The 22361-nt window shown below is 40.0% G+C and overlaps 1 protein-coding gene across 1 annotated transcript; it reads right to left on the reverse strand.

Moving 5' to 3' along the window:
* Nucleotides 1-19377: 19377 nt before the first annotated feature.
* Nucleotides 19378-20223, reverse strand: TSHB (thyroid stimulating hormone, beta). Its single transcript, XM_006865868.1, has 2 exons — nt 20062-20223; nt 19378-19632 (listed from the first exon to the last, which is right to left on the reverse strand). The coding sequence occupies exons 1-2, from the start codon at nt 20221-20223 to the stop codon at nt 19378-19380; spliced, it is 417 nt and encodes a 138-aa protein (XP_006865930.1).
* Nucleotides 20224-22361: the final 2138 nt, after the last annotated feature.

Genomic DNA, 22361 nt, shown 5'->3' on the forward strand with positions numbered 1-22361 from the left:
GGGTGAAAGTAGAGAATACCAGAAACATTTTTACCTGTACTTTATTAACTATACAAAGGCTTTCGACTGTGTGGATCATGACAAGGTATGGACAACGTTGAGGAGAATGAGTATTCTGAAACACTTAACTGTGCTCATGAGGAACCTGTACATAAACCAAGAGACAATCATTTGAACACAACAAGGAGACACTGAATGGTTTAAGATCAGCCAAGATGTGTGACAGGGTTGTTTCTTTTACCATACTTACTCAACCTGTATGCTGAGCAAATAATGTATGATTGTTGTTCTTGTTGTTAGGTACTGTTAAGTTGGCACCGACTCATTAATACCCTGTGCTCAGCAGAATGAAGCACTGCCTGGTGCTGCGCCAATCTCACAATGGTTGCTACACTTGAGCCCATAGCTGCTGCTACTATGCCAATCAATCTCTTTGGGGATCTTTCTGTTTTTCACTGACCCTCCACTTTACCAAGCATGATAGGTCCCTCCTAAAAATATGTCTGAAGTATGAGAGATGAAGTCTCACCATCCTGGCTTCTAAGAAGCATTCTAGCTGTACTTCTTCCAACATAGATGTGTTTCTTCTTTTGATGGTACAGGCTATCTTTAATATTCTCCTCCAACACCGTAACTCAAATGCATAAATTCTTCTATGGTCCACGAAGCTGGATTTATATGAAGAAGAATGTGGTATCAGGATTGGAGGAAGACTCATTAACAACCTGAAATATGCAGATGAAAACGGTTGCTGAAAACGAAGAGAACTTAAAATACATACTGATGAAGATCAAAGACCACAGCCTTCCATATGGATTTCACGTTAATGTTAAGAAAACAAAACTCCTCACGACTGGACCAATAAATAACATCATGATAGAAAAGATTGAAGTTGTCAAAGACTTCATTTTGCATGAATCCACCATCACCACTCATGGAAGCAGCAGTCAAGAGATCAAATGATGTATTGCATTAAGCAAATCTGCTCCCCAAGACCTCCTTAAAGTGTTCAAGAGCAAAGATGTCAGTTTAAGGACTGAGGTGTGCCTGACCCATGCCATGTTATTTTTAATAGCCTCACATGCATGTTAAAGTTGGACAGTGAATAAGGAAGACCATAGAAGAATTGATGTATCTGAATTATGGTGTTGGAGAGAATATTAAAAGTGCCATGGACTGCCAGAAGAATAAACAAATTTGTGTTGGAAGAGGTACAGCTTGATTGCTCCTTAGAATCCAGGCTTGTGAGATTTCGTCTCTCATAGTTTGGATATATGATGTCAAGTCAAAAATTATCTGCACTCTGGCTGTAGAATTTATTATAATCAACTTTTAGAAATGACAAACATCATTTTTCAACAAAATCTCCTTACTTTTCAATATAATTCATCTATCTGTCAACAAGCTTTTATATCCTCTTATTAACGAATGTTTTAGGCTGAGCAGCGAGCCATGAATGCACCACTGTCTTCACTTCATCAGAAGTGAGTCCTTTGTCCTCGAGGGGCTGTTTTCAAAAAACAAAGTTTTTTCAGAGTGTATGCATTGTTATGCAAGATCACAAGGCCCTTGGATAGCAGTCCTTTGGGTTTAATCCCAAATTTTAGCTCCCCAGAGAGCATCTCACTGTAACTCACCAATGCTGATTTTTAAACTTTTTCCCTAATAGTGTTCCAATACTGACCCTTGAGAATCCCAAAAACTGTAAGCATCAATTTTACAGCTGGTTGTTGACTTTTTAACTTTTTCTTGCTTGGTAATTAAGGATGTATCTATTCCATACTCTGCCATTTACTTTCAGGATATCCAAGGGCTTTATGACCTTGCAAGAAAATTCATGTCCACACACTTCTGCGTATACTGTTCACACTCTGCAAAAACTTTGTTTTGAGGTGTTAAAACATCATCCTTATAGTCCTGATCTTGCTCCATTGGAATTTCACCTGTTTTTCACCTGCTTGGTCCTTGAAAGCAGCCCTTCCAGGATGAGGATGTGGTTCGCAGCTTATCCTAAAACATTTTTTAATATAGGAATACAAAAGCTTGTTGACAGATGGACAAAGTGTATTGAAAAGTAAGGAGACTGTCAAAAAATGATGTATTTGATTAAAATAAATTCTACAGTCAGAGTGTGAATAGCTTTTGCATCACCTCTTATTATCAGAAGTGTCCAGTCCCTGGAGAAGGATGTCATGCTTGTTAACGTGGAGGGTCGACACAAAAGAAGAAGAGCCACAGAAGATGGATTGGCATAGTGGTAACAGCAATGGGCTCAAGTATGACTACAATTGTGAGGATGGTGTAGGACTAGAGAGTGTTTTGTTCTATTTGCATAAGGTCACTGTGAGTCAGAACTGACTCAAGGACACCTAGTAGAAACAATGCACCATACCTCTGGAAGGGAGTACTCATGGGCTCTTAGAACTAGTAGATTAACTGCATCATTTTAATTTTGGTTTATCAAAATTAAACTTGTGTTAAGATATATTTTCAGAGAAATAAGAGAGTCTTGATTTGGCACTGTCGGATAAGCCCTAGATGGCTAACTCCAAGCTCAATGATTCAAACCCACCAGCCGCTCCTTGGAAACCCTAAACATGATCACTTCGAGTCAGAACTGACTCAATGGTGCTTAACAACAACAAAAAACTTCTACTTTCAATAGGACTCTTATTTTTTGCTATGAATTTAACTTACTTGTAAGTAAGTTAAATTTAACATACTTGTAAGTTGAATGTATGTAGATATCCTTTGAAAGAGAAAAAGACTTGTTCATTTCCTCATTATAACAACAAAGGATAAATACATATTCCAGGAATCTACTGTTCAAAGAGCTTGTGCTTGAAGACAGAAGAAAACATGAAGAATAGAATAACATGTCCGTAGCGTAGTGGTTACGAATCAGGCTGCGAACCTTAAGGTCAGCGGTTCGAAACTACCAGCCGCTCCGCGGGAGAAAGATGAAGCTTTCTACTCCCGTAAAGATTTACACCCTCGGAAACCCTGTACAGGGTCGCTATGGGTCGGAACCGACTCGATGGCACTTAACAACAACAACAACAAAAGCTGCAAAGCATACATAGTCTATGCTTATTTCATAAAATTTTTAACTACTGTGCCAGTAACATAGAGCTTTGATATTTTTCTCCTATATTATACTTTTTCTTATGCAAAAGAAATGTGAATTAAAAAAGAAATTGGTATAAAGTGCTTAGCATAGCTGGCAGCTAATGAATACTAACTATTGTTGTAATTATTAGATTGATGCTCTGATGAAAAGTTTTTGTTAACTATAGCTTGTCATAGCTATCTAGTGCTGCTAGCACAGAAATACCACACGTGGATGGCTTTAACAAAGAAACTTCTTCTCTCACAGCTTAGGAGGCTAGAAGTACAAGTTCAGCATGCCGACTCTGAAAGAAGGTTTTCGCTCTCTGTGGGTTCTGCAGAAATTCTTTGTCCCCTTTGAACATCTGTGGGCCCAGCATTCCTTGGAAATGTCCATGTGTCTTGGAATCAGTCTTCACCCAGACCTAGGACCCTCACAATACAGTGACCCCAGGTCCAAAGGACACACCCCACTCCCGGCTCTTCTTTCTAGGAGGTAGTAGGTCCCAGTCTCTGCTCATTTTTCTTTCCTTTTTATCTCTTATAAGATAAAAGACGTTATAGACTGCATTTCTGGGAAACTCCCTGACATCATATCAGGGTTGTGATGGGATTAAGGTTTTTAATGGAATGCAACCCACCCTTAATATTCTTATTGGTTTATCACATATGATCACATTATGGGGATCATCACATAACTGCCACATTACATCATTACATAACTGCCAAGCCACTGAGACCCATGACCCAGTTAAAACATAATTCAATCTAAGACATAGCTCAGCATAGTTTTCTAGAAACCACAAGTAACGTAAGCTATTTCGACATGATGCCAACTCTGTCTTTTGAATACGTTCATTCATAGAATGAAAGAATACCTTTTGATACATTTTCCTATTTTAATTCACATGCATGCTATCGAGAAGCCATAAACCAAACCAAACCCACTGCCCTCAAGTTGATTTCAACTCGTAGCATCAGAATTAAAAATGTCCCACAGAGTTTCCAAAAACTGTAATCTGTATGGAAGCAGACTATCACATCTTTCTGCCATGGATCATTTGGTGGGCTTGAGCCGCCAATATTTTATACTTTAATTAAAGAGTACTTTAACCACTGCACCACCAGGATTCCTTTTCAAACAGCCATAACCAGGTAATATTTTTTCTCTGAACCTGCTTAGCCTATGTAAGTTGGAACCCACTGTAATGTTAAAATTGGCTTTTTAGTTCATTTGGAAACCATTATTTTTTGCATTTGAAAAAAATAAGTTTAAGAATATTGATGTGCTAAGATGAACAAGACAAGAATCTCACAGTTTGGAGAACAGTAGGCATGTGTATTGCCATGATACACAGATGACTCTGCTCATTACTTAGAATGGGCAGAAGGGAGAGATCCCTGAATTGAGGAGTCTCTACACTGGGTCCTGGTGGCGCTATGGGTTAATGCACCAGACTGCAACGCCATTCAAACTGCAAGATTGGTGGTTCAAGTTTACCAGTGGCTCCTCGGAAACCCTATATAGGATCTCTATGAGTTGGAACTGACTCGATGGCACTTAACAACAACAACAAGCTAGGTCCTGAAGAAACAGTACAAATTAGCCAAGTAAAAGTAGTGGGAGAGGAAGAGGGAAGGGTGACTGCTAAAACAAAGAAAGATTGAAACCAAGAAAGACTCTGAAACAAAGAAAACATGGAAACCCTCAAAGAAGGCATGTCCACTGAGTCTGAAGAGGTCAAACTAAAACCCTAAATCCACCACCATTAATTTGATTCTGACTCATAACAGCCCTATAGTGAGTGACCCTAGATGGATCCTGCTGTTATGCCCAGAATTCAGGGTCCCCAAAGACCACCAAGGAGCCGACACCGATGCAAGTGCACAAGAGTTGTTTATTCAAGCTCCAGCTCGGACCCCACCTGCATCCGATGCAGCGGATCAGGGATGAAGCCTCGAACCCTTTGTCTGCGGAGTTTTTATAGAGTTTTCAAACAAGCTCAGGGTTTTTCAGCTTTACAATATTTGGATTGGTTGACATTTGACAAAGTTTGAGATGTTACAGTTTAATTGGTCAGGACTGGTGGTCTTTGTTCTTAGGCTAGGATAAGGAAAACATCTGGCATCTGGCCTTGGGTTGTCCTGTCTACTGCTTATCTAGTTCTTGCTGTTGCAAGGGGTGAAAGGATATTCTAAGTCAGCATGAGCTGATTTAGCATGCTCCTGGAACAGCAGGACGTGTTCAGGCTAATGTACAGAATGGAGTCTTTTTCTTGGTCCTACATTACTAACTGTGTCAAGGAGTCTTATCTTTGTCCTGATGTAAAAAGAGAATGTTAAGCAGCTACAAAATCGAACTTGAACTTTGAAAAGATCATTCAGTCTCACTATAAAGAATGATTGCTGGCAGAAGGCCAGAGTCATGAGGAGTTCTCATTATTGTGCTGGAAATTCTACTAAGAAGAAGCAATCAGCTGGTGATAAATGCCACGGAATTTAAGTTGTGAATCCAGATATAGGATCTCCACTGGGGCCCTCTAGTGAAGTAGAGATGCCAGGGTAGACCAAGACTAAAAGGGTCTTGTGCATTGGATAAGAGAAATTAAGGAGAGTCTAATTGGATGTGAGGGACGAGGGAAAAAGGAATTTAGAATAATTACTGTTTCCGATATGGCAGCTGGGGGATACTGGTACTACCCACAGAGAAGAAAACATAAAAGGATAAGCAGATTTAAATGGCAATGTGAGTTGGAAAGGACTATAACACATCAAAAATTAAATATAAACAGGCACTTGACTACGTAAGACTGAAGTGATAAGTAATTAAATTCCCAGTGAGGAATTGAAATTTTTAATTAGAAATCCCTATTTTACACAGCTACCTGGTCAGGCAATTAGATCCATATTTGTGACCATTCCAAAGAAAGGTGACCTAACAGAATGTGGAAATGATTGAACAGTATCATTAATGTCATATGCAAGTAAAATTTAGCTGAAAATAATTCAAAAATGGTTGGAGTAGTACACAGACAGGAAGCTGTCAGAAATTTAAGCTGGACTCAGAAGAGAATGTGGAACTAGAGATATCATTGCTGATTTTAGATGGATCTTGGCTGAAAGTAGAGAATACCAGAAAGATGTTTACTTGTGTTTTAATTATACAAGGCACTCAACTGTGTGGATCCCAACTATGGATAGCATTATGAAGTACGGGTATTCCAGAACACTCAATTTTGCTCATGAGGAACCTGTACATAGACTGAGAGGCAGTCATCCAAACAAAGTAAGGGGATACTGAATGGTTGTATCATACTTATTCAACCTGTATGTATGCTGAACAGATAATCCAAGAAGCTGTATTCTATGAGAAATAACTTGGCATCAGGACTGAAAGAAGACTCATAAACAACCTGCAATATATAGATGACAAAACCTTGCTTGGTGGAATTGAAGAAAACTTGAAATACTGATGAAGATCAAAGATTACAACCTTCAGTGTGGATTGCATCTCAGTGAAAAGAAAACAAAAATCCTAACAACTGGGCCAATAAATAATGTCATGATAATGGAGAAAAGATTAAAGTTGCCAAAGGCATTAGGCAAATCTGCCGCAAAAGATTGCTTTAAGGGTTTTGGCAGTGGCAGAGACAGCCAGGTAGGAAAGTCTCCATGGTGGAGGGATTGAAAACCCAGAGAAGCTGAGCTCATGGAACAACACCAGAGCTCTGGATCTAGCACAAGGTACAGGGAGTCAGTTTCCTGCACACACAAGTGGGAAATCACAATACAAAGGAAAATACTGTGATTTAGGAATCACTCCAGACGGGACTTCCTCTGCAGCCACCACCTCCCACCACCACCCCCATCCCCCAGGCGGAGTTCAGAGGGTGGGGCTACAGCCAGACCAGCACAGGGAACTAGTGCTGAAAGCTTTGCAGTGACATTTGCAAAAGGAGGTGAGGGAGATTCTACATATTTTTTTTCCTCCTCTTCCCCATCAGACCTTCTTTGCTCAGCCCAGACGCCTTCAGGCAGCTGGGTGCGCACCTCCCAAAAAAAGTCCGGCACTAAGCCCACAGTTTTCCTCAACATAATCAAGAGACATATAGAAAAACCAACAGCCTACATCACTCTCAATGGAGAGAAACTGAAAGCCTTCCCTCTGTGAACGGGAACCAGACAAGGATGTCCTTTGTCACCACTCCTATTCAATATTCTTTTGAAAATATTAGCCAGAGCTATATGGCAAGATAGAAAAATTAAAGGCATCCAAATTGGCAAAGAGGAAATAAAACTCTCTCTATTTGCAAACATTATGATCCTGTACATAGAAAACCCAAAAGACTCAGTAAAAAAGCTAGTAGCCATCATTCGAAGATTCAGCAAAGTGTCAGGGTATAAGAGCAACATACAAAAATCAGTTGGATTCATCTATAGTAACAATGACAATGCTGAAAAGGACATTAGGAAAACAGTACCATTTACAATAGCTGCCCAAAAGATGAAATATTTAGGAATAAACGTACCCAGAGAAACAAAGGACCTATACAAAGAAAATTACAAAACACTACTACAAAAAAACAAAACAGACTTACAAAAGTGGAAGAATATACCATGTTCCTGGATAGGAAGACTTAAACATCATGAAAATGTCTATACTTCCCAAAGCAATTTACACATATCATGTAATCCCAATCCAGATTCCAGCAACATTCTTCAAAGAGATGGAAAAGACAATTACAAACTTTATTTGGAAAGGAAGGAGACCCAGAATAAGCAAAGCACTGCTCAAGAAGAAGAACAAGGTTGGAAGCCTCTTACTCCCAATTTCAAAATCTACTACATGGCTACAGTGGTCAAAATAGTCTGGAACTGGACAATGAAAGATAAATTGATCAAAGGAACAGAATTAGGAATCCAGAAATTAACCCATCCACATACAGCCAACTGATTTTCAACAAAGATCCTAGGCTTGTTACATGGGGAGGAGATAGTTTCTTTAACAGATGGTGCTGGCAGAACTGGAAAGTGATATGCAAAAGATTGAAGCAAGATCTTTACCTCATGCCCTATACAAAAACCAACTCAGCATGGATTAAAGACTTAGATGTGAATCCCAAAATTATGAAAGTCATCAATGAAGAAATGGGACAAATGTGAGGGCTCTAATACAGGGAATACTCAGACTACCAAACATTGTGAAAAGTACACAAACAAAAGTAAACACAATAGATGATTGGGGCATACTAAAAATTAAAAACTTATGTGCATCAAAAGACTTCCACAGAATGGGAAAAAAATCTTGCAACAACACATCAGATAAGAGACTCATTTCTAAAATATATAGGAAACTAAAACACCTCTACAATAAAAAGACAAATAACTCAATTAAAAAGTGGGCACAGGACATGAACAAACACTTCACCAAGGAGGAGATCTGGGCAGCCAACAAACATATGAAGAAATGTTCACGATTACTAGCCATCAGAGAGATGCAAATCAAAACAACAATGAGATATCATTTCACACCAGCTATAACAGCAAAGATCAAAAAAGTAGAGGACAATAAATGCTGGTGAGGATGCAGAAAGACTGGGACCCTCCTACATTGTTGGTGGGATTGCAAACTGGTCCAACCACTCTGGAAAGCACTTCCTCAGAAGGTTGGAAATAGAAATACCTTATGATCCAGCAATTCCTTTACTTGGTATTTACCCACAAGAAATACTAGCCATAACACAAGTAGATATATGCACATCAATGTTCATAGCAGCACTATTTACAATAGCAAAAAGATGGAGACAGCCTAAGTGCCCATCAGTTGAAGAATGGATAAACAAACTGTGGTACATACACACAATGGAATATTATGCTACCTTGAAGAACAACAAGCAAGTCACTGCATAACATGGATGAACCTTGAGGACATTGTTGTTGTTATGTGCCGTGGAGTCGGTTCCGACTCATAGCAACCCTGTACAGGGTTTCCCAGGCTGTAAATCTTTACAGGAGCATAAAGCCTCATCTTTCTCCCGCGGAACAGCTGGTAGTTTTGAACTGCTGACCTTGCGGCTCACAGCCTGATACGTAACCACTACACTACCAGAGCTCCTTTGAGGACATTATGCTGAGTGAAATTAGTCAGTCACAAAAGGAGAAATACTTCATAGGACCACTATTGTAAAAGAGTAAGAAAAAGAATAAAGAATGAATAAAGAAGACCGTAGAAGAATTGATGCATTTGAATTATGGTGTTGGAAAAGAATATTGAATGTACCATGGACTGTCAGAAGAACAAACAAATCTGTGTTGATAAAAGTACAGCCAGAATTCTCCTTAGAAGGAAAGATGGCAAGACTTTATCTTTTGTACTTTGTCATCAGAAGTCACAGTCCTTGGAGAAGGACACCATGCATGGTAAAGTGGAGGGTTAGCAACAAAGAGGAAGACCCCCCAAGGAGATGAATTGACACAGTGGCAGCAACAATGGGTTCAAACAACAATAATATGAGGATTGTGTAGGACCAGGCAGTGACTGTTTCATTCTGTTGTGCTTAGGGTCACTATGAGCTGAAACCAACTCAGCAGCACCTAATAGCAACAACTATAATAACTTCTTGTTGTTGTTGTTAGGTGCCATCGAGTCAGTACCAACCCATAGCGACCTTATGCACAGCAGAACAAAATGCTGCCCTATTCTAGGCCAGCCTCACTATTGTTGCCACGCTTGAGTCCATCGATGCTGCCACTTGGCCAATCCATCTCATTGGGGGTCGTCCTCTTTTTCTCTGACCCTCAACCTTACCAAACATTTGTTGTTGTTGTTATGTGCCATCGAGTCGGTTCCGACCCATAGCGACCCTGTATAGGGTTTCCGAGGGTGTAAATCTTTACGGGAGTAGAAAGCCTCATCTTTCTCCCGCGGTGCAGCTGGTAGTTTCGAACTGCTGACCTTAAGGTTCGCAGCCCAATTCGTAACCACTACGCTACCAGAGCGACATTACAAGTTCAAAAAAGCTCTCTATTCACCATCCTTTCCATCCTTTCGTTTTGGACTTCTTTTTTTTTTTAAAGGTTTTTATTGTGGATTGAGTGAAAGTTTACAGGGCAGATCATCAGTTTTACATTCAACAAATCATACTTGTTTCATTCCAATGATTATAATCCCCTCCATGTACCATTAGTTAACAGTATTTCTCTCTATTCACTTTAGCTTTATTTTAAAAAACACACAAACACTCAGGCATATATAATAATTTACACCTCCAAAGGGCACATTCTGCAAATCTGCCTCTTGGCCACCAGCTCATAGACTTCTCTTACCATGGATATAGAGTCCTCAGCCACTCCCCCTCTCCATGACCCCATCTCTGCCTTTGTCTCTGGCGTTGCTGCTTCTCTAGAAAAGACCCCACATTCTGTTGGTGCTCTTCGCCCTTAATGGTCCTAGAGTCCTCTGTTTCTGGACTGTAACATAATCACTCCCCTGTTTTTGTTACAAAACTTCTACCTTTACAACTGTGACAGTCGCAATTAGTCATGATAACAATTATTCACTATTGAATCATACAAATCTTATCCCCATCTCTTTTCTCCAGACCCATCTTGTTGTTGTTGTTATGTGCCGTGGAGTTGGTTCCGACTCATAGTGACCCTGAACAGGGTTTCTGAGGCTCTAAATCTTTATGGGAGCAGAAAGCCTTATCCTTCTCCTGCAGAAGAGCTGATAGTTTCAAACTGCTAAACTTGCAGTTTACAGTCCGAATCATAACCACTACGCTACCAGAGCTCCTCAGACCCATCTAGACAAGATAAAATCTATTCAGTGGGGACTCTCTCTTTCCCCCAACACTCTTAAACTAAACTCCCTCTTGAAACCTTGTAAGCCAGTCACTTTGTGCCTTTATCGCCCCCTCATTTTAGGTAACAAATGTCTAAATTGCCCGTCCCTATCTACCCTGTGTACAGAGGGGATAGCATTGATACTGGATGTGAAGACTCCTTCCCTCTCTGTTGGTATTTAGAGTAACTACCTCTCTGAGTATAGGTCAGGCTCATCAAATTGTAGCAATTTACCCTTGTTTCCTTCATCCAAAAAAATATTTATTTTTTATTTTTTTTGCAGTCTTCCTCTAGTTCTGATTATCAAGCCATTGAGGCTAGGTCAAAAGGGTACTGTCTGCAAGTTTGTGTGTTGTTGTGCATTTCCCCTCACTTCATATCAGCTGGATGCTTCACTCCCAGCTCTAGCCCCCTGTGGCTATGTCCTTGCCCATGGGCTCAAGTGTCCCTAGGTCTCACCATACTTTGGACCAACCAGCCCTTCCTCTTCTTTCTCATCTCCAGGTCAACGGGAGTTAATGGATGGTGATTGAACTCAGCCCATTTCTTCATTGCTGCCTTTCCCCCTCTTCCTCTCACCAGTAGACCAATGTGGTCACCAGCAAACTTACATGCCTGCTTATGTGTTCCCTATGAGTTTCAGTCTTAAAGAGGAGTTTGTCCTGAAGGAACTTAATTACTTGCCTTGATGGCTTCCTGGAGAACAGCTTGCTTATTCTTGTAGTAGCCAGTCATGCTGACATTTTTGTTTTGGGTTTTTCCTGATGATCTTTCTTTGAAGATGTATCTTCTTCTGCTGTAGCTGTTCTAGGTTGGTCTGCTTGTTCTTTTTAGTGGGAATGTCCCACCTCAGGTTCTGTATGGGACTCAGGATTCCACCTAAGGTCCTATACTCTGCAAAGGCTTTGCGAGAAGCCTATTTCACTGAACAAGCTCTAGAACCCCTTTTAGGTATTCCAATCAGTTATAGGCTAAAGACGAGCTTACAAGTTTTCTGTAATTATGTTTCCCAACATTCCTTTCTATCCCACTCAAGTGTCTATTTTACAATAGTAGGCAAGGTAAACCAATATTCATAAGACAGTCAAGTATTTTAATATTATTTCCCCTCTTCAAGCTATGCCAAGATCCCTGTATCGCCAAGCCATGTTATTCCAAGTTTGAGCATGTATCACTATTTACTTCTATCCCACTTAAGCCATGTCCAATGCTGTATCTATCTGATTTGGTTGTTCCTGTAACACTTTCCTGACTTCTTCCTTATTTTTCTCAACTCCATTGAATAGTGTTTTGATATATTTTATAATCATTTTTCTGAATTCCTTCTCAGGGATTTCCAAAGCCTGCCCATCTTCCAGTATAGAGTGTAGGTCTACTTCCAGCTCATTTGCCTCAGTCACTTTATCTCGTTTCTGGACATGTGCTGATATGGTTATCTGTTTCTGTTTTTTGGGGCATATTCAGGAGTTATTTGCGACCTTTAATACTTAGATGGGTGTGTATTTGGGTATTTTTATGTTTTCTGATTGCCTCCAGGTAGATGGGGAGATGGGCTTCCCTTTTCTTTCTTCTTCCTGAACAATTTCAAGATGCCACTTTTGGTTGTTGTGACGTAACTTAGGATTTATTTTTCAGCCTATTTCCTTTTTAGTCTGCCTGTCCCACTCCACAATCCCCGTTCAGGCCTTTTTTCCTAGTGATAAAAAGTTCCGTTCTGGCTGTGGCCATTTTGCACTGTCATTTGGTTGTAAGTGGAAACTGTCACTTTAAATTTTGAGGAGCTTTGTGATCATGCATAGTAGAACCCTCCAGGGGTGGAGGTCGGTTGTTCACTCACTCAAGCACCCCATCTAGTCACCAGAATGGAGGTATGCACACAGCAAGAGACCAATGAACAGACACCAAAAAAAAAAAAGAATGCCCACACCTTTATCTCCACAGTTCTGTCAGACATCCGTGGCTGCTCTGATCCTTCCCCCGCTTGGTTTTTCTGAAGATGGTGGCTCTGGGAGCAGCTGAGTGTCTTGAATTAGAAAGCAATAGATTTCTTGCTTCTGCTACAAATTCCCCTAGCTATAAGCCTTCCAACCTTCTAACTATTCCTTTATGTGTATCTCAGTGTCTGGGACTATCCCCTAAGCCTGCTTGGTCCAGAATTCTGTGTTGTTGTTGACGGAGTTCCTCACTGCACATCCACCCAATTCTACCCAATCCACCATCTTGTTTGTTCTCTCACCATCCTGTCTTAATCTCAAATTGAAATGTCCCTCTTAGTTGCCTGCATTTCTTCCTAGTGGCCACCTGTACTATCTTTTACATAAATGGGCATAATTCCTTTGCTTTTAGTGTTGTTAAATGTCATGAGTCCATTCTGACTCATAGTAACTCTGTATAGAGTTTCTGAGAAATTGCTGGTGAATTTGACCTTGCAGTTCAAACTGACCTTGCAGTCCAGTGCTTATCCTGCAGCTCCACATCTTCAGGAGATCCAAAATTGAATTAATACAAACCCTGAGTTTTTTATGTGCTCCACATTTAACAGTATCCAGTGGGTCGATAGGACATAGACTATCACAGGACTAACCCTTCCTTCAGAAAGTTTCAAATCTTCACCCCTACAGCATCAAGCAAATTACATTTCCAGTAGGAAATATAATCCAAGTCTGAAGTATCACTACCTGCTAAAAAGACCATAGCATAGATTTTAAGAAATCTGAGGGAAGGATAGAAATAAAAGCCATGAAAAAGGGGGGAAATGCTGATTTCAGCCTCATTGTTGTTGTTGTTAGGTGCCATTGTCGGTACTGACTCATAGTTAACCTGTGCACAACAGAATGAAACACTGCCCGGTTCTGGGCCAACCTCACTAATGTTGCCACGCTTGAGCCCATTGATGCTGCCACATTGCCAGTCCATCTCGCCGAGGGTCTTCCTCTTTTTCTCTGACCCTCTACCTTACCAAACATGATATCCTTCTCCAGTGACTGGTCCCTTCTGATAATATGTCCAAAGTATGAGAGATGAAGTTTGGCCATCCTGGCCACCGAGGAGCACTCTGGCTGAACTTCTTCCAACACAGATCTGTTGGTTCTTTTGGCAGTCCATGGCACTTTCAATATTCTCCTCCAACACCATAACTCAAAAGCATCAATTCTTCTACATTCTTCCTTAATCACTGTCCAGGTTTCGCATGCATATGAGATTATTGAAAATACCATGGCTTGGGTCAGACACACCTTAGTCCTCAGGCTGACATCTTTGCTCTTCAATACTTTAAAAAGGTCTTGTGAAACAGATTTGCCTAATGCAATACGTTCTTTGATTTCTTGACTGCTGCTTCAATGAGTGTTGATAGTTGATCCAAGAAAAATGAAATCCTTGACAACTTTAATCTTTTCTCCATTGATAAGAATGTTGTTTATTGGTCCAGTGGTGGGGATTTTTAGGATGCCAGTAATCAACTGATGAAAAGTGCCATGGGTGTGTTACATTGTGAATCCAGACATGGGGCCTCCATTGGGCCCTCTAGGGAAGTAAAGAGGTCAGGGAAAACAGAGATTAAATATTGAATCAGTAGTAAGCCAATGCTGCTTCAAGAATATCCTGGAATAAGAAGTCAAGGAGAAAGCAAATAACTAAAAGGTTGTGCAGGAACAATAGACAATTGTTTGGTGGTGATGATGGTGGTTTAAAATGGGAAGAAACTGAAGTCTGTTTTATATTAAGGATAAAGAACCTACTAAGAGGAAAGAAGAGAACATACAAGAAAGAATAGTAAGTAAGATCTTGGAGGAGAGGGGAGATAGAATCAGGAACATCTTTGGAAATCAGTAGAGAAGATGATGAATTATGACTTTTCAGTTGCAAGTGAAACCCAACACTAGCTTGAGCAGAAAAGGAAAGTTATGACTTCTTTAAGGAGTAAAGGCAATTTCAGATTCGGCTCAATATAAATATTATCAATAGCCCTCCCTCTCCTTCTCACTCTCTATTGCTGTTCTCCAGGTGGGCTTGATTCTCAGGCTGGCTGTTTCTAGGAGATTCCAAAGCAGTGTTCCAGGTCCACATTCTATTCATTTAGGAACCGACAGAGGGCAAGCTCTCCTCTTTTTCTAATAGTTGTAATGAAAGCCCTGGGACAGACACCCACTGGAAGAGATTGGCTCACATGCCTATCCCTTAACCAGTCAGACTTCACTGAGCCTAAGTGGAATGTCCACCAATCCATCCCAGTCAATGTACTTGGGGGTAAGGAGACATCTCAAAGGAAAATCAGGTGCAGTTTGCAGAAGAAAAGAAATGGTTGCTATACAAGCAAAAGCAACAGGTAAAGGGAGGGTAGCAGAAGGAGAGAAAGTGAAACCAGAGTTGTCTTAAAGGATAAATAGGGATTAACCTGGAGAGATGAGGGGATACGGAGGTGCTTAACATTTCAAAGTAGGATGAGAGTGGCAGTTAGCTTGATAAAAGAATTTTTAATGCATTTAGACTCAGATTTGCTGCTCTTAAAAAACAGCAATTTCTTATAAAGAAGAGCTTCCATTACTCGAAGTTCTGTTACCAAAGATCATCATTATATATGCTAATGCAACCACCCTGGTACACACATTCACTCACTCCTAGAGTTTGGCCTTTAGGAAAGCATAGATTGATGTTGCACTGATCCCAAATCCATTTAATTATGAAAGAATTCTTTGTATTTCAAAGGCAAGTGAAAAACAAGAGAAATATTTAAAGCACTGAGTCTCAAACTTCCTCTGCCAAGAACTGAGTCTATACTTCATGTTAAATTAAGGACCACTTCAGAGGATGTTCCAAAGTTTCTACCTTTCTTCTGTTACACACACAATGATTCTTCACCTTCCCATTTCTAAGCAGTCTGTTCATCATTCCTCTCTTAAACCCAAAGAACACTAAGTCCCTCCAAAACAGCATTTTATTTCTATACCTCCAAGTTTCTGGATCCAGTTGAGGCAAATTGTCAGTCATTCCAGTCCCTAAACTCTCTCCCCAGTCAAGTAACTAACAATCAGTTGTCCTGGACAGCTTCACTTTCAAGAATTTTTGTTGTTGCTAAGTACCATCCAATCAGTTCCAACTCATAGTGACTCTGTATAGGGTTTCCAAGGAGTGACTGGTGAGTTTGAACTGCCAACCCTGTGGTTCAAACAGACCTTGCCATCCAGTGCTTGTCCTACAGTGCCACACCAGGACTCCTCTTTCAAGAATAGTCTAATATAATGTTGTTGTTGTTGTTAAGTGCCGTCGAGTCGGTTCTGACCCATAGTGACCCTGAACAGGGTTTCTGAGGCTGTAAATCTTTACAGGAGCAGAAAGCCTCATCTTTCTCCTGTGGAACAGCTGGTAGTTTTGAACTGCTGACCTTGCAGTTCACAGCCTGATTCATAACCATGATGCTACCAGAACTCCTTAGTCTAATATAATGTGTATGTGCAAATATCACAAGTGGAGTAACTTCAATGGGAGGAAGAAAGGTGTCTCTAATGCAGCCACTCTGAAGTACTCTGTGGTCCATGAAGATACAGGTCCACCACACCCAGGCCTAAACCTAACCTTCTTTACGGTTGGGAAATTCCATTTAGAAATCATCTTCTGAATGGACTGTTTATAAGGAACCTCCTTAAATGTCTCCATCGTTCCATAATTCAAGTCCTGAAAGATGGTTTTTTCAGAATCTATGAAGGTCATTTATGACTTGTGCCAATTAGGTTTGAACTTTATACTTTTTTTCCTTAATAATCAAAGATCTATTTGACAAATAGTATTCAGAGGAGAAGTTATAAGCCTGCAGCTGTAAGTGTCTCTGCTATCATGTGATAAGATAACCCAAATTCCAAGATCACTATTTGGAAACCATACTAATTAGGCGTGACACCATAGAGTAGAGTAGAACTCCCCTCCAGTGTTTCCAAAGCTGCAGTCTTTATAGCAGCAGACTGCCACATCTTTCTCCTACAGAACAACTTGGGGGTTCCAGCAAACCTTTCGGTTAGCAGCCAACTGGTTAACCACTATGCCACCAGAGTTCCTCGAACTTTAGATCATAAGTTAAAAAAAAAAGTGAAGGTCCCTGACTCTTTTGTTTATAAAGGTAGAATTATTCCCTCCCTATTGGCATAGCATAGGCTTGATATTCTTCTATCTTCATTACTTCATTACTTTCCCCACACCCATATTTACAAGATACCTGTCTGAATGCAACCATGGCTAACTGGCCCTGCTAACCAAAGTGATATTCATTTTGGTGGTTGTAATGGTTAGGTTTCTGTGTCAGCTTGACTAGGCCAGGATTTCCAGAGGTTTAGTAGTTGGAATTTGCTTATTCCCATGGTGATGAACACTAATACAGGCATAGTTAACTCTATGATGAACATCTTTGAGTAGCCAATCAATTGAAGGGATGCTTCTTTGGGGCTGTGGCTGGCTCCCAATATAATGGACACATGGAAATGAACTCTCCCTCTCTCTTCTGCTGGGGATCTGGAACTCTACAATTGTAAGATAATAAGCTTTTCTTTATATAAATATGCATATATATGCTTCACCAGTTTTCTTCTCTAGAAAACCCGGGCTAAAACAGTGGTGGCGCTGTGGATAGAAGAAATGGACAAACATAAAACTGTTTTTGAGGTTAAATCTGCCTTATTTTGCACCTCTATTGAAACCAAATTTTCATGAAAGAGTATCTAAGGAAGAAAAGGAGAAATAAACAACTGCTTGCTAAGCACATTTTGTGGAGAATAGTGTCCCAATATTGAAGAAGGTTAGAATTTAGGACGACTTGATTAAAACCCCTTAGCACTTTCTCCTGTCCCTAAAATTGTTCATGATCATTTTTCTAACATCAAAAGTCAAAACAGCACAAGTTGATTTTGGTTTAAATGCTGGAGAGTATCTCCTATTACTTGAAGGACTTTGAAGGATTTAGACTTCCACATGTAAAATGATCGTGTCCTCTTTTCTAGGCTTTGTAAATTGACCTTTTGGGGTATAACTTTCATAGGTCAGTTGGTACACCAGAGCAATCAAATTAAATAGTTTATATGCTGTTTACTCCTGGTGGTGGAGGTTTATCCATCACATTTGCATGACTAAGATAAAGTATTCCATTGCAGATTTCACTATTCCTTCATCCCCACCTCCACTCCATCTCTGCTTCCAGGCTTTGGAAATAGGTGTTTCCAGTGCCCTGATGCCATATTCCTTCACTTCCTATTATGGTACAATTTCTTTATAACTCTTGCTGTTGTTAAGTACCATGGAGTTGGTTCCAACTCACAGATATTCTATAAGGTTTCCAAGGAGCAGCTAGTGGACTTGAACCACTGACCCTGTGGTTAACAGTTCAGTGCTTGTCCTACAATGCCACACCAAGACACTTAATAACTCTTAATAGTCCCCTACTCATTTCCTATGACAAGGCAAATCTCCTGGCCCTCTGTTAGGAGAATCTGCTCAAGGCTGGTTTACATTAGCATGCCATACCCCTGTTCTCCATTTCTATTCTTTTGCAAAAGACCTCTTTAAAGAGTTAGAAAGCAAAACTGTCAGTTTGAAGACTAAAGTGCACTTGACCCAAGCCATAGTATATTCAATCACCTTATATGCATGTAAAATCTAGACAATGAATAAGGAAGACTATAGAAGAATTGTTGCCTTTGAATTATGATGTTGGCAAATAATTTTGGAAAATACCATGGAGTCCTGATGTGGTACTATGGGTTACTGTGCCAGACTGCAAAGCCAAAGCCATTTGAACTGCAAGGTCGGTGGTTCATGCTCACCAGCTGCTCCTAGGAAACCCATACAGGATCACTATGGGTTGGAATCGACTTGACGGCACTTAACAACAACAACCAGAAGAATGACTAAATCTTTCTTGGTAGATGTACTACTAGAATGTTCCTTAGAAACAAAGCTGAAGAGACTTCATCTCACATGCTGTGGCCATGTTTAAGGAGGGACCAGTCCCATGCAGAAGGACATCTTGCTTGATAAATTAAAAGGCCACCAAAAAAGAGGAAGCCCCTGAAGAACATGACCTGATGCAGTAGGTGTGACAACAGGCTCAAACACAGCAGTAATTGTGAGGATGGTGCCATACCCAGCAGTGATGTGTTCTACTGTGCAAAGGGTTGCTGTGAGTTAGAACTGACTCAGTGGCACCTAACAACAAGAACAACAACACTCCTTCCACTCTACCCTCTCATGTGGAAGCTGTTCTTCATATGAGCCTGAAAGTCTCTTGCACTCACCTTTTCTTCTGTAAGCCATCTAATGCATGTATGGGCATGTATATAGACAAAACAGTATTAAAAATGTCCATAAGGTATTGTGAAATATTTTGATATTTTATTAGTTTTATTCCATTTATCCAAATATCCAATTACATCTCTACTGAAGTCAGACAGAAAATTCCACCTCATAGGACTTCTGAGGTTTGGTACAGTAGTTTGTCTTGATGGCCTCATGTATACAGTCACTGTAGTCGGTATTACATTTGCCACACTTACAGCTTACAGCAACAGGGTAGGAGAAATAGGGTGCAACATCCCGTGGGCATCCTGGTATTTCTACAGTCCTATAAACGAAGTCTCTAAATGTACAAACGTCCTGGGACAGCGCATACTTGGGGAGAAACAGCTTGCCATTAATATCCTGAAGCAAAAACAAAACAGAAAAGGGGAGTTACGTTATGATGGAACAATAGGAAACACATAGAGAGTAGACTGAGATAAAAGTCAATTCACTGTTATGTACTCTCAAGTGTGCTCTACCACAAATAGGACTAAGGGATGGATTCTTAGGCCCATTCTCCAGTACCAACTTAACACACCCACTCTGAAAATGAAAGTGACCATTTTTATCCTTGATCATGAGAACAAGGTAAAGTTTAAATAAATATGGAGAAGTGAAACATAAAATATAAAATAACACTGCAATCTGTACACTCTAGTTCTAAGGAGCCAATAACCATTAGATTTGAGAAATGAGGTTACAATTTATCTCATATTTCCTCTGGACAGGATTGGATTGACTCTAGGTTTATTTAACTTATAGCTAAAAGAAGGAAGATGAACTACATACCCGTGTCATACAATATCCAGCACAGATGGTCGTGTTGATAGTTAAGCAATAAGCACACTCTCTCCTTTCGACGTGCATTGTATACTCAGTTGGAACACAAAAGGACATCGTTTGCCCACATACAAGGCCAAAAACCATGGACAGCAGGAAAGTAGCAGTCATACTAAATCAAAGATAAAATTAAAGAACCTGTTAAATGTATCACTTCTGGGCATTCAGAAGGAACGCTTGGAAAGAGTTAAAATACACAAAATGGGCAGTAATAATAATACCTACCATTTATTCAATATTTTCTATGTGCTAGTCATTGTATAAGGAGCTCTGGTAGCGTAGTGGTTACGAATCGGGCTGTGAACCTCAAGGCCAGCAGTTCGAAACTACTAGCGGTTCCGCGGGAGAAAGATGAGGCTTTCTGCTCCCGTAAAGATTTACAGCCTCGGAAACCCCGTTCAGGGTCTTATGAGTCAGAACCTACTCCACGGCACTTAACAACAAGTCATTGTATATACTTACTACTCACAATAATCTTTCATTATGAATTTAGATGTGGAGTCCTGGTGTGGTGCTATGGGATAATGCGTCAGACTGCAAAGTCATTTGAACCACAAGGTCTGTGGTTCAAGCTCACCGGCTGCTCCTTGGAAACTCTATACAGGGTCGCTATGGGCCAGAATCGACTCAACGGTACTTCACAACAACATGATAGTGTAGTGCTTAAGATCCGGGCTGCTAAACTTATAATCAACAGTTCGAAAGTACCAGTGGTTCCGTGGGAGAAAGATGAGGCTTTCTGTTCCTGTAAAGATATACAGCCTCAGAAACTCTATGCAGGGTCGCTTTGAGTTGGAACCGACTCCACGGCACATAAACACCACTACTATGATCCACATACCCGATTATGTAGAAACTTACAGTGTAAATCCTATATCCAAGGACCACTAAGCATTACTAGGCAGTGAAATGGCAAGATGGAAATACCACAGTAGAAAAGTGGAGTACATGTATATGTTAACACCTGCTTCTATGAATATAAGAAATAAGCTAAATTGTGCTTCAGAAAGAGCTTTCTCAGAAGTATGGTTGCCTGATAATTTTGGTTTAATAACCTAAAAGACCAACTAACTGGCCATAATCTCAAAGGACAAAGAACCCAAGAAGCCCAGTTATACTTCAGTATCATCCCAAAGTTTCTCCAGAAATAGTTCACATAATTCTGTCCATTGCCTTTTAGGAAAGACACCACAAAGCTGGAGAAAGTCCAGAAAACGTCACTTAAAATGATAAATGATGTTATAGGGCTAGCCCAGAAATCTAGAAACCCCCTTTTCATCCCTTTCATAAGGGGGAAAACTGGGATAAATTAAAGATCATTTTACACAATAGGCATATGGGACATACAATCTCAAAAAGATTATGGAGGCAAAAAAAATATAGACAAATGCACTGAGAATAGTATAACATTGGATGACAGATGAGTAAGTCTGGGCTATATGAAAAACAAGAGAGGGTCCATTGTGTGTGAGGAAAAGCAGAACATGCATTTCAATAAAGTCTGCCTGATACAGACCTTGCTCAATATCTACTGAACACTATAATGGGTTGAATAATGTTATAACAAATCATTATTTTAGTTCTGCAACTGAGAGTGGGTAATCAAATTTCAGACTTCTGGATGTAAGTTGATCACCTCAAAGATTAAGAAGATTTTTTGTTTTACAAATATGATACAGCTAGCTAAGTGTATTTGGATGTTTTTCCTTCTCAAGTATCATTTCCAAAATAGAAAATACACATCTAAGTAGGGTTGTATTATTATCTATCAACACAAATTTATTTGTCCTATTAAATATTACAATTCACTAAACATTTTTAGTCAATCATCAAAAATGTATTAAGATTTTCTCAAGCCTGCCAATCGTATTCCAATAGCATTTTTAAGCTGATACATTAAAACTTTTATCCACTGGAAGCTCATAGATACAGCCTAATTTAATGAGAATTTTATCTTCATTCAACTTATAACAAGTTGAAAGCCACTTTAAAGCAGGTTGTTGTTAAGTGCCTTCAAGTCAGTTCCGACTGTATAGCATTTCTAAGGAGCAGATGGTGAGTTTGAACCGTTGATCTTGTGATTCAAACAGGTCTTGAGGTCCAGGGCTTATCCTATGGCACCATACCAGGACTCCTTAAAGCAGATTGTTAGGAATTTATTTTAAATGTCAACTTCCAATGACTAGTGATCACTTAACCTGTCTCCTACTCCAGAATGAGAATTGTAGTTTAATTAAACATGCTGAGCA

This window comes from Chrysochloris asiatica, unplaced genomic scaffold (genome assembly GCF_000296735.1).
Source record: "Chrysochloris asiatica unplaced genomic scaffold, ChrAsi1.0 scaffold00085, whole genome shotgun sequence".
NCBI lineage: Eukaryota > Metazoa > Chordata > Mammalia > Afrosoricida > Chrysochloridae > Chrysochloris > Chrysochloris asiatica.